Source organism: Macrobrachium nipponense, chromosome 13 (assembly GCF_015104395.2).
Source record: "Macrobrachium nipponense isolate FS-2020 chromosome 13, ASM1510439v2, whole genome shotgun sequence".
Lineage (NCBI taxonomy): Eukaryota > Metazoa > Arthropoda > Malacostraca > Decapoda > Palaemonidae > Macrobrachium > Macrobrachium nipponense.
In genome coordinates, this window is record NC_087206.1 from 29884323 (window position 1) to 29898235 (window position 13913).

The 13913-nt window shown below is 39.9% G+C and overlaps 1 protein-coding gene across 2 annotated transcripts in view; it reads left to right on the forward strand.

Annotated features, from left to right (window-relative positions):
• The window catches only part of LOC135225711 (protein argonaute-3-like), a 470090-nt gene that overhangs the window by 434258 nt on the left and 21919 nt on the right, over positions 1-13913 (forward strand). For both annotated transcript variants that reach the window (XM_064265079.1, XM_064265078.1), the window contains 2 exons: positions 5552-5692; positions 10465-10572. In XM_064265079.1, coding sequence (XP_064121149.1) covers positions 5552-5692; positions 10465-10551 — 228 coding nt within the window. In that variant the 3' untranslated portion in view covers positions 10552-10572. The remainder of the gene's footprint in view (positions 1-5551; positions 5693-10464; positions 10573-13913) is intronic.

Genomic DNA, 13913 nt, shown 5'->3' on the forward strand with positions numbered 1-13913 from the left:
TCTCGGAAGCGCCCTTCTACCAGGGTAGGCGCTCGTTAGCTTTGAAAGCGCCCTTCTCCTGAATGTTACCCTCTTCTTGTTAGACGTCAAGAGTCTCGCAAGCAGCCTTTCTCCTAGTAGGCCCATTTCGCCTTCCAGTCGAACTTTCCGTTGATCGTACGCAACTGGACAGGTATGGAGAGCCGCGCAAGCGCTCTGCTCTCGATAGGCGCTCTTCTCCTGGCAGCCGCTCGCTCAGGATAGGCGCAAAGAGTCTAGTAGGCGCTCGCCTCCTCGTAAGCGCCCTGTGGATGTTTCCGAGGATTCTCGGAGTGGAGCCCTACTCTCCTTCGGCTGAGATTTCGTCTACCTCGAAGAGGGTGTCTCATCGTAGACAACCCAGATCTTCTCATCGTTCTCCAGTGGATGTGAACTCTTCTAAGAGAGGGCGTTCTCCAACCTCTCGCTCAACTCCTACTAGGATCCCTTCGTCACCTAAGGATCTTCCGCGCTCGCCTCGACAAGACGTCCTAGAAGGTTCGGATGAGGAACCGACACTTCTGCTGCTGTGTCTTCTTACAAGAAGCTTACAGAGCTACTTTTGCAAGTTTTTGGGGATTCCCTTACTCCTACGGCTCCTCCTCCTCCTCACTCACTTTTTCAACGGCGAAGACAGCGAAGAGTTCTTCTTGTGTGAGGATGAAGCCAACTCTTTCAATGAAGAAGGCACTGAGGAGTTTTGGTTCCTGGATGGCTTCCAAAGAAGAAGCGGGGAAAACGATGTTCGCTTTTCCTCCTTCAAAGTTATCAGGACGCGCTGGTTTCTGGTACGAAACAGGAGAGTCCTTAGGATTGGGTCTACCGTCTTCGGCTGATTCGGATTTTTCGGCGCTGGTAGATTCGACAAGGAGAACTGCCCTTAACTCTGCTAAGACGACTTGGGCAATGAATGAATTGGATCCACATGCTTAAAAGCGGCAATGTTTTAGAGAGCTAGAAGTATTTAACTTCCTTGATTGGTCGTTGGGGGTCCTAGCCAAGAAAATTGAAGTGCCAGAGTCATTTTCGCCAGAAGATCTCATGTGTGTTTTGTCTTGTATGGACAAGTCGGTAAGAGACGGAGCGAGTGAAATCGCCTCCCTGTATGGGGCCGGGATCGTGAAGAAGAGGTCTGTTTATTGTTCCTTCTTAACGAAGTCTGTCTCCCATGCCCAGAGGTCTTCTTTGCTGTTTGCTCCTCTGTCTGCTCAGTTGTTTTTCCCTAAACATCGAGTGCAGGACATTTCGAGATCACTTTCGGCCAAAGCCACCCAGGACCTTTTGGCACAGTCGGCAAGAAAACTCGCCCTTCCTTCCCTACCAAGGCTAAGAAGGAAAAGGCAAGTGTTCGAGAACCCTTTCGAGGGGCGTCTTTCATCAAGAACCTCTACGTTTAGAGGTCGTTAGTAGACCTTCAAAAGGGGTAAGACTTTCGCCAAGTCTGTTAAAGCCCCCAAATAACTTGCAAGTCCTTCAAACAACGGTGGGCGCCAGACTTGAACTCTTAGAGTTTGCAGAAGTCTGGGCCCAAAAAGGGGCGGATCCTTGGACCCTTTCTATTTTGAGGAGAGGTTACCTCATCCCTTTCGCCGAAAGACCTCCCTTGACGACCATCCCAAGGGAACTGACGGCCAGGTACAGAGACCCCATCATGAATCAAGCTCTCCATCTAGCAGTAGATCAGATGCTGGAGAAGGGGCTATCGAACTAGTGACAGACCATCATTCATCGGGCTTCTACAAACCGCCTTTTCCTAGTTCCGAAGTCCTCAGGGGGGATGGAGACCGGTGTTGGACGTAAGCGCCCTGAACTTCTTCGTAGAAAAGAAGAAGTTCACGATGGAAACGCCTTCATCAGTGCTGGCAGCACTTCGTCCAGGGGACTGGATGGTTTCCTTGGATTTACAGGACGCTTACTTCCACGTACCGATCCATCCTTCCTCGAGGAAGTTTCTCAGATTCATGATGGGGGGGAAAATTTTTCAGTTCAGGGCTCTGTGTTTCGGCCTCTCGACGGCCCCTCAAGTGTTCACGGGGATTTGAGGAATGTGGCTCAATGGCTTCATTTGAAAGGGGTGAGGATATCCATGTACCTCGACGATTGGCTAATAAGGGCCAATTCAGAAGATCGTTGTTTGAAGGACTTACAAGTAACTTTAGAATTGACGAAGGCTTTGGGACTTCTCGTCAATTTCAAGAAGTCGTCACTAATTCCCGAGAAAGAGTGTGTGTATCTCGGGATACAGATGAACTCTCTGAGTTTTCGGGCTTTTCCTCTCAGGAAAGGATAGCCCGAGGATTCGAGAGAGTAACAACCTCTTAGGGAAAGAAGTATGCACAGTGAGGGAGTAGGATGAGTCTTGCTGGGGACGCTCTCCTCGCTGGAGCAATTCGTTTCCATAGGAAGGTTGCACCTGAGACCGCTCCAATTCTTTCTTCATCGGAATTGGAGTCGTCGTTCTCAGGATTTGACGTTCTCCCTGTCGTTATCCCAGGACATCAAGAAACCTCTCTTATGATGGACAGATCCCAACCTCTTTGCGAAGGGACTGTCTCTTCAATCCCAGACCCCCAACCTGGTGTTGTTCTCCGACGCGTCGGACACAGGGTGGGGGGCAACTCTGGGAACCAGCGAAGTGTCAGGTACCTGGGTGGGGACCAGGTAGCCTGGCACATCAACAGAAAGGAGTTGATGGCTGTGTGGTTGGCTCTGAAGGCTTTCGAGCCCAAAGTCAGAAGATCGGTAGTGCAGGTCAACGCGGACAACACTACAGCTCTGGCATATATCAGGAAACAGGGGGGGACGCATTCCTTCTCCCTGTACGAGACAGCAAGAGACCTTCTTCTGTGGGCAGAAGAAAGAGGAATCAAGCTTCTCACCAGGTTCGTGCAGGGAGAAAGGAATGTAAGAGCAGATCTCCTCAGCAGGAAAGATCAGGTCCTTCCCACAGGGTGGACCCTTCATCTGGATGTATGCCAGAGCCTGTGGAAGTTATGGGGCAGGCCACACATAGACCTCTTTGCCACGTCACAAAGAACAAGAGGCTGGATCCTTACTGCTCTCCGATATCAGATCCAGAGGCATTAGCAATAGATGCTCTTCTTCTAGACTGGAACGGACTCGACGTCTACGCGTTTCCCCCCTTCAAGATCCTGGGGCTAACCATCAAGAAGTTCGTAGAGTCCGATTCAACGAGAATGACCTTAATCGCTCCCTTTTGGCCGGCCCAAGAATGGTTCACAGAGGTACTGGAATGGTTGGTGGACCTCCCAAGATCGCTCCCGCTAAGGAGCGATCTACTCAGACAACCCCACTTCGACAGGTACCACAAAAAATCTCCTCGCTCTCAGTCTGACTGGCTTTCAGACTGTCCAAAGTTTGGTCAGAGCGAAAGGCTTTTCAGCAACAGCTGCTAAAGCAATCGCAAGAGCGAGGAGACCTTCCACCTTGCGTGTATACCAGTCAAAGTGGGATGTCTTCAGACGTTGGTGCAAGAGGAAGAACATTTCCTCTTCCAGTACCTCTGTGACCCAATATTGCGGATTTCCTTATTTTCCTCAAAGAAGAATGTCATCTGGTTGTGTCAACTATTAAGGGATACCGCAGTATGTTGGCGGCGGTATTTCGGCATAGAGGCTTAAATATATCCGATGATAAGGACCTGCATGATCTTATTAGATCATTTGAAACCATTAAGCGTCCTCATGTAGTACCGAACTGGAATCTAGACGTTAGTTCTACAATTCCTTGGATCGTCTAGATTCGAACCTCCTGGCTTAGCCTCTTTCAAGGATCTGACGAAGAAGGCTATCTTCCTTTTGGCCCTAGCTACAGCTAAGAGAGTGAGTGAGCTCCAAGCTATCGAGGGCATGTAGGGTTTAAGGAAGATTCTATGGTGTGTTCGTTTCTTCCAAATTTCCTTGCAAAGAATGAAAACCCATCACGGCCTTGGCCCAGGAGCTTTGAAGTTCGTAGTTTATCTTTTCTAGTAGGGGAAGAGCCTGAAAGAACTCTTTGCCCTATGAGAATTATGAAGTATTTCCTTAAGAGGAAGGAACAGCTTAAGGCTAATCAAGATGTGCTTTGGTGCTCTGTAAAGGACCACACTCGGCCCATGTCGAAGAATGCTCTTTCCTTTTTTCTGAGAAGCCTTATTACAGAGGCACATGTTGCCTGTAAGGAAGAACATTTTAGACTACTGAAAGTGAAAGCTCACGAGGTGAGAGCCATCGCAACTTCGCTTGCATTCAGAAAAAATATGTCTGTGCGGAACTTGATGGAGGCGACTTTTGGAGATGCCAATCGGTTTTCGCAAACCATACCTACGTGATGTAAAAATCACATATGATAAATGCTTCGCCTTGGGTCCTTTCGTATCGGCGGATTCGGTACTGGGCAGGGAGCTGAAACTTATCCGTGTAAATTTTTTATATGGTTACCCTATATTTTTATATTGTTGTTTTTGGTTGTCTGAAAGAGGTTGCAGGAGGCACCTCTTTTTGTCGTAATATTAACCCTTTGTATTTTGGTTAGGTGGTCTGGTGGGTTTTGGCTCCTTGCAGAGGTAAGTGGGTAAGGATCTGTTAGGTAAGCGGACAAGGTCCCTCTAACAGGATCCGACTTGGATTCTACCACAATAGGGGATCACATATCCCAGTGGTAGATCCGAGAGTCTTTCAGCATCAGGTCACGTCCTAGCTGTAGCTCTCCAGGCAATGCAGACTCAGAGACAGTATCTATGAAGTCTTCATCCTGAAAAGGTGAGAACCAAGGTTTTTATATCCTACAACATTAGTTGTTTCCCGTCTTACCTGTATTATTTAGCTGTCTCTTACCCTCCACCAAGGTACCAATCAGCTAAGTATATATCGTCAGGGAAGTTCATGTTACAAAAAATGATATTCGTTAAACTACAATAAAGTTTTTGTACATACTTACTTGGCAGATATATACGATTAATGGAACCCACCCAGCCTCCCCTCAGGAGACAGGTGGAAGAGAAAAATCTGACAAGCTAACGGGAGTGGTTCGTACATCCGCCACCCAGCGGCGGGTAAGGTAGACCACCTGACCTACCTGTCGCGTGTGCCGCGAGATTTGAAATTCTGTCGGGAACGTCGGAGACTATAGCTAAGTATATATCTGCCAGGTAAGTATGTACAAAACTTTATCGTAGTTTAACAATATCATGTTTTTTGTATAAAGACATGTTTGTTTCTTTCACAAGTTAACCCAAATTTGGCAGTAAGTTAAGAAGCAGTGTGAAATGGTTTTGAGAATTTGAAAAAATGTTCATCGTTCAGTTATATAGTAGATGTTATATATTTTAAAGATTTAATCCTTACAGTATTTATAATTACCTATTTTCATGTATGCAAAATCATTAATTTATTTATATTCTAGTGGACTAGCATAATATTTTTTAATGTGTTAGTGTTCTTGAGTAAGTTCCTAAGTATAAATTTTGTCAAAAGTGATGTGAAGTTACCATATCAGTAAGTGGTAATATATTAATGTTATTTATTTTTTAAAGGGAACTGTATCTCCAACTTACTACATAGTTGTACGAGACACCAGTAATCTTAAGGTAGATAATATGCAGAAGTTAAGCTACAAATTGACCCATTTGTACTATAACTGGCCTGGTACTGTTCGTGTTCCTGCACCCTGTCAGGTAAGTTCCAAGTGACTTTATGCTTATAGTGCTGATATTAATAGTATCCTATCATGGTTAAAGTACTGAGAAATTTCATTAAGGTGGGTATCAAGTTTCCTAACATTGCTCTGGATTAAAGTAAAATTTTTAGTATCCGTTACTAGATTATGTGATTGCAATGCAGTTTTATTAGACAAACTATCTCATGGGGATTATCCAAAGGGTTTGTTAAAAAATGAAAGGTCAAAATTGGAGTTGACATTTAAGTTGAGAGATGTTGGTGGACAGCTAGGTTGAAAGTACAGTCAAGTTGGGAAATGTTGAGAGACATTGAGCAGCTTGGTGGATAAAGATCCCAGGGAACAGATGTAAAATTTAAATGCTTGGAAGTAGAGAAATTTGGAACCAGAAGGATGTAGCTAATAACATTACTTACTTCTGGGCACTGTGAACAACACTCATTCGTGGGAACAGGAAAGGTAAAGTGGCATTTTAATAAACAACAATTTTATACAGTTTTGAATTGCCTTCCCTAATTATTATTTTGTAATTATCATTCAATTTGAAATACATGCAGTTCCTGGTTATCGGCAGAGGTTCTTTTCCTAGGGGCTTGACGGTAACTGAAAATTGCTGATAATTGAAATTAAAAAGTCTACCTTCCAGTGCCCTATCCTATCTTCTAGTTAAATAAGTTAAAAAAAGTAAAAGAGAATGATCAAAGTTTTGTTAGTAACATTGTAATGGTTGTTTAAACGTGCACAGACATAAACAACTGAATGAAAACAGTTGTTTTGCTACAAACTACTGAATTGGATAACAACAGCTGTATTGCTTGCATTTCAGCCATTGTACTATATAAAAAATTACTTTAGTTATGTTACAAATGACATTAAGTAAGATAGGACTAATATATTTTAAGTAAGATAGGACTAATATATTTTTACATTTTACCAATGTATCCTCTATGGAGAAAATATCATCAGGGAAATATACTGCTAAATTTAAGCGTAGTTGTAGCTGAAGCTGAGAAAATGTTCACACAAGTAATGACTATGAATTATCATGCATCAATCATTTGTCTTCTTTTTGAAAGAAATTGGAAGTCTCTAGGACAATATTTAGATTTATGGTGAATTTTTGAAAAAAATATTTGTTTACGTCCGCCCGTTACGAATTCATGCATTATTTTGTGATAATGTTTTCTCTTTGTTGCTTTTATCGTTTTACAATGTGTTATATATCAAAATGATTGCAATTTAGTGTACATTACAATGAAAAAAAAAAGTAACTTGTTACCTTTAACCGTTTTGCGCACAGCGCGATTTTTGAATACAATTATATATGAAATTTTGTTTTTGCGCTATCATATATCGCATTATTTATATATGATAATGATAATTTTTTTCATTTCTGATTGTTGCATACTAAACTTCAGCCAATGACAAAAAAAGGAGCCAAAAATGAACTCTTAATCTTGAAAACTAAGCGCACTGTGATTTTTTGAAAAAAAAGTTTTCAGCTTCCGCGCTCACTCCGAAACACCTCCGGCACATGGGAGACAATTTTTATTTTACCGCTTCGGCGTTTAAAGGTTAAGAAGGGTAAAGATGTGTAGGAGTTTTGAGGGAGAGAGGAAGCTTGAATTGGGCACTCAGTTCGTAGCACCGGCCCTGGACAACATTAACAGGATTACTGTTGTAGCCTACATACACAATTAATAAATACTTGAAAAATGTGTGAAATTACTATAAATATAACACTTGATATCTACTGAAAAATTAAAACTAAAAAAAAAGGAAAACAAACAAACCAGTCTCTACTCAAGAAGAAAAACATACATACTTATTACTGATCATTATCATGCCACTGAAACACCATTTTTCTTTAACAGATCACATACACAATGAATAAATACTTGAAAATTATGTGAAAATCACTTCAGACATAATTAAAATTTTGATAACTACTGAAAAAATTAAAACTTAAAAAAGGAAAAAAATCAGACTTTACTCATGAAGAAAAAACATTATTCACACTTTACTGACTGTTTTGTCATGCCACTGTGGGTATTTATATTCACAAAATTTAACATTCCTTAGTTGTGTTCAAACTTAGCAATCTACTCATTTGTTAGTGCTGCTTTTGAGGCAATTTCACTATGAAGATATGTATTCACTATAGCTGTGTATGAAATCGAGGAATTTTCTGCATTTTCTTTAAAATTTTAGTGAAAATACATTCTAAAATTGTACTAGAACTGTAAGTATGAAAGAATTTATGCTAAGCTCTAATTCTTGGGTCAAATTATGTTAAAAAACATGAAATTATGCTACATTTGGTAACACTGGATGACGCTAACTAGCGGCGGCTGGCGGAAACAGTTTTCTTTACAAACATCATATGGTCTGGGGGTCGGAATCCGGTTTTTTTGGTTGAACACAGATACAAAGTTTATTGGAAGTTTAGTGGCGAAATCCGATTATGTCGAGTTCTAATGCAGTCGTGAGCCAGGGCTCTACTGTATTTGTCTGGCACGTTCACTATGTAATCATTTTCATTAAATTTATTCTACGATTAAAAGGAACTGATGAAAATTCGGATTTTTATATGAAATTACAATTTCTTTAAAAGAAATAAAAATTCAACATGGAATGACAGTTTCTTGAAAAGTTTAGATCGAACACTTCTCTCTCTCTCTCTCTCAAACACATCTGCTTCTCTGTTAATCACTTTTACTAGTCATTTTCATCAAAACCTATTTCAACAATAGAAAAAAATAAATGATTGAATGCAGAAGTTAGTCAAAACAAGTTAACCTAGAACAAAAATTCTTACTTCATGTTCAGCAATGATGGATTTCAAGTTGTCGACTGCTGCCAAAATGGAAGTTGCTCTTTCCTTCGCCTTTAACTTAAGGACAAGCTTTTTAGTTTTGAGGAAATAGGTCTTCCTCTTCGACTTCTAGGCAGATGCATACATGATGCGGATGATCAGAATACGCTTCGCAGATCTGAATGATAAGTATGGCGATGATGACGATACCGATCATTCATACACACTGCACTATGACGTCACAAATGCGTGAGGCGGAGCCTTCCGTCTTAGCTAATGGCTGAGCAGAAGCCTTCAGAATACACTTCGCAGATCTGAATAATACTTATGGTGATGATGGTGATACCGATCATTCAGATTACACTTCACAGATCTGAGTAATATATATGACGATGATAATGATACCGATGATTCATACACACTGCACTATGATGTCACAAATGTGTCAGGCAGCGCCTTCCATCTTTGCTAATGGCTGAGCAGGAAATCTTTCTCTTGTATTCCCTCTTGGAGGAATAATAGTTTTTTTCCTCCAAGCATTCCCCCCACCCCTTCTCTCAGATACCAGCAAATCCGCCCCCCCTAAACTACTTGAAAAGACAATAGATTTTATATGTTTTGCGGCGCATGACTCACAGACTTTGAACGGCTTTGCAGATACAGGAAATCTATTTTTGGAAACTATCGACCGCATAAAAGGGGTATCGCACAATTTGAACACACATAATTCGGGACCGGACTGTATTCGCGAATTTTAACTACTTGGTGGGGGGCAGTGTTCTGGTACCCATCCCCCGTTAATTAGGGGGTTGCACTGTACTATACCGAAATTAAATTACATTTTGCAACTGTATTGTAAAATTCAGTTAGAAATGAAGAATACCAGAAATATAATCACATAGTATGTTATTTACAACGGCATAATCACAAAAGATTGTTTTGATATAAAGCACAGGATCTTGACAAAGCAGAAAAATAGTATGAAGATCTGATGGAAGCAAACAGTGGAGTATGGTAGATCACTTACCCGGAAACAAAGTATGAAAGGTTGTGAACTTTGGTGGATTCATTTCACTGTTTGATAACTAGCATACTTAGCAGATTGATTTTTTAGTACAAAATGTTATTTTTATGACTGAATTCCACAAACTAAATCCAGGAAGTTGAGTTGCCACTGTTTTCCAGTGATTTAATCCCACATTTTTTCATTAGAGAATATTTTTCTTTAGTTCACTTGTTATTTATAGTAGGTCTTTAAAAACTGGAAATGAAACAGATGGATCCTTGTACCTTAATTTGAATACACTTGTCCTTATTAGAGCTTAGTATAGGAATAAACTTTCCATCTGTCATTTACTCGGGTTGATTCAGTGTAAGCGCGATTCGAAACATCTGTTGAGGTATATTGGCTTGCAACATTCCCAGAATGTTGATATTATAGAAAATGTGCTTTGATTCAGTACTAGTACGGTGTAGTAATAGAGAGCTGGGTAAACATTAGCCTGCTAGATATTCACTTTTGTGTGTAGGATCCTAAGACATTTTTGAACTTGATGTTGACAGAAAAGTTTGTCATGTGCCATCAAATACAGCAGACAGGGAGTCAACATTTGGATCCCTAATGTTTCACAATCTTAAGCTTAAGAAAATAATTAAGTCTAGTAACTTTTCTGTTGGTTGGAAATACTAAGCAAATTTTCTTTTTCAATTGGTAGCATTTTCTTTAATTATTACTGTCTACACGTTTTCTCAAGCACATATTACATATCCTGTTGCTTGATAAGGTGTGTTGTGTCTAGCCTTCAAGGTCATGCATACTATAATTCATGCATTTTGCAAATACAATTAGTTTTTCATGACCATGAAGTGGTTTGTGAGACACTGTGCATTTCCTGTGATCTTCGTTAATTTAGGTTTATAAAATTTGTTCTAATTGTCAAATTGTTGTATTTCAGTATGCACACAAGTTGGCGTATTTAATCGGTCAGAGTGTTCGAAAAGAGCCAGGTCCAGAGTTGGCTGATAAGCTGTACTTTCTCTGAAGAAACTAGCTTCCAAGTAAGGTAAGCTGGTCACAAAATTAATCTTCAACCCAAAAACCAAATATATTCTATAGTCAACTCACAGGGATAATGTAGAGAATTATATATTCTCTATTTTTTTTTAAAGAAAAAGTTTAAACTGGTTTAAAGGATTTATGCAATTTGTACTTACTAGATACAGTAAATTCTCTTGTATCCAGTATTTAAACAGCTGGAACTCTCAAGCAGTCAGCAACATTTTTCCTCCAACTTCTGTATTGTTGTATAGACCTGAGTACCTTCACACTACCATGGCTTTTTGAAGGATTTCTGCCTTTACTTAATAAAACTATGAAAAAATAGGTACTACCTTTAAAATACCCTGTAAATCAGTACAAGTTGGTTGATATGGAAAAAGTAACATTAACCGAACATGAAGTGAAATTTTAATGAATCATGGGCAAAATAAATGGCTGAGGTAATTCTGTTGACTTGACACAAGAAAATTCGTCACTTCCACTTTCAAAATGAAGAGCTGGAATTTGCAACTAAATGCATTTACATGTCTCAAGGTTAATGGCTGTCAGGGGTCCCATCTTAGATTTTATTTATATGTTATGCTATTTTCATTTATATTTTTACCATATTTTCTCATTACGTATTTTATTTTTACAACCCAAAAAGATAAACAGAGACATGTATGTAGGGTATATCACATTCATTCGCTCCTATCAGCAAACTTGCTATAGCTTGTCTTGCCATGTGTTGTTACACATATGATTTTTTAATTTATATTTGTTAATATGCAGAAAAAACCTGTCTTAACATTAGGATAAATCTTCTGGCATTGGCTGCAGAGTGTTTAGTATTTTCTGCGAGCAAGAGGCTTTTCTCGCAGAGCAGAGATACAGATGTCTGGTTGTCTCAGAAGATCTTTTACACCCATGTACCAGGGAAATTTTGTTTCTCTCCACTTGAACTTTTATTTACCAGATAGCTAATTTCCTGATCTTCCTTCAAACAAAAAAATATCTGTTTCTGCTATTAAGGGCTACAGGGCTGTCTTGGGATTAGTTCTTCAGCTGAAGGACATGAACCTAACTTTATCTTGGGAGTCTCTATGCTGCTCAAAAGTTTTGAGCAGTCTTGTTCTTCTAGAGAACTTAAACCTTCTACTTGGGATCTACTCAGGTGCTAAGTAGTCTAACTCAAGCCCCATACAAGCCATTGCAGAAGTCATAGGACAGGGACTTGACCTTCAAGACAGTTTTCCTTCTAGCCTTGGGCTTCATCAAAAAAAGTGGGCGAACTCCATGACTGGCTTTTGATGCAAAACATACTAGGCGTTGGGGGCCGGTAGCCTTCAAATTTGTTGCAGAATTCATTTTTATGGCTCAAAACCCCCCTGTTCATTATGACAGATCTGCCTCCTTTTCCATCCCTTCCCTTTGTGATTTTGTAGACACCGATCCAGAAGAATTACTGCTTAGTCCCATCAGTGCAATGCGTAATTATCTAAAAAGGACTTGACACCTCAGACAAGGGTTTTGAAGACTTTTTGTTAACACAGGCTGGATGAAGAAAGAAGTGTCAAAGAATACCATTGCTTTATTTGCTACATGTAGTGATTAAGCATGCTTACTCCCCATCAGTTTCTACTGCCAATACTTAGCATGCAAAAACACAAGACATTAGAGGACGAAGCTACTCCTTGGCATTCAAGAACTTATCAGTTTATAGGATTTTGAATGCCGGTTCTTGGCTTCAAAGCCACACCACTTTCACTTCTACCAGAGGGACATTGCCCACAAGTCCTTGGATACTTTTTCCATGGGTCCGGTGGTGGTTGCTTAACAAGCTGTGTAGCTCATCCATTGCTCCTAGTGGGACAGTTTGTATCTTGCCCCTAAGTTGATGGTATGAAAATGATTGTGGTGGCTGGTGTCTTTTCTTTTCCCATTTTCCCTTTCTTCTATATGCACGGGTGGCAAGATGATGGATCCATCATACACTGGAACTGGATGGATACAGGTGAGTGAAGTAGCCTTTCTGTTATTTTGTAGGCTACGCAAATATATCTTTCCTCTCTTTACCAGGGAGTTAGAGGAATGATAGGCGACCATAGTGTGTTATCTGAGCAGATACAGCTCTTTAACTTCCTCCTATGCAGTGAATCTGTTCATTGTATTTTAGGCCAGTAGTCTTGACTGTGGGATGCCCATATCCAGCACCACAGAGGCTTAGGTCTCCTTCCTTTGAATTTTCTTATTCAGGAAGTGTGGCCAGGTGTGCTGAATTTCCAGTCGATTCAGGAATCTCTTACTTCCCATCTAAAGGAAGTCTATCATAATGTTAAGACCAAGGGTTTTTCCACATGAACAAATGACAAATTTTAAATTAATTTGTATTTATTATATCTAACAAACCTGTGGTCTTGACATTTACTACCCACCATGCCCCTTTCAGTTAACCCTGGGCTGGAAGAAAACTAATACATCATAGGGTTGAGATTGGGTCGCAGGCCACATGACGTAGGTATTTCTCTCTCTCTCTCTCTCTCTCTCTCTCTCTCTCTCTCTCTCTCTCTCTCTCTCTCTCTCTCTCTCTCTCTCTCTCTCTCTCTCTCTCTCTCTTATAGTTAGCCCTCACATTAGTACATGATTTTAAATTTATTGAATTTTACCTTCACCCTCTGCAAACATTATGTATGTACATAAGATCTTTTCTTTATTTCATTGAATTGGTTACGTACCTTCGTTATAACAGACTTATGAAGCTTACCTAGTAATGCAAAGAAAACTGCTTTTACTCTGAGGGAAGAAGAAAATGGCATCCCATGAATTAGGGGCAACGTTAGTATACATACGAAAATGACTACATACGTACGTAGTAGTTTCTGTAACTATTTTTACACCTACCAGTTATTTCTTTTTTAAAGGTAATGTATTAAACTTTTAAATCAAATTACAATAACTTTAATTTCATTTAAAAGTTAGCTTAATACTTTGGGAGTATTATTAGGGTCATATTTAGTGTTCAAACTTTAAAAGTAAGCATTTATTAGCATTTTTAGAGACCGTGCCAAAATTACACGAAAATCTTCCACGAGGGGATCTGGAACCTAACCTTACGTAAGTTTGGGTTATTACTGTAAAGAGCAAATTATCAGTAGAATTTTTTTTTTTAACATTCAAAAGTTGATATACCAGTGTTACTCTAAGTTAAAATAAAACGGTAAGGGTTAAATAATGTATGAAAGAACATGTGCATGGCTGAATATAAGGGTAATTTTATTAGTTTTTGCCTTGGTTAGATAGTTGTAGGAGTGTCCATTCATAGTTGTAAGCCATATGTTTTTAAGGGTAATGTTGTAAGATAACCTT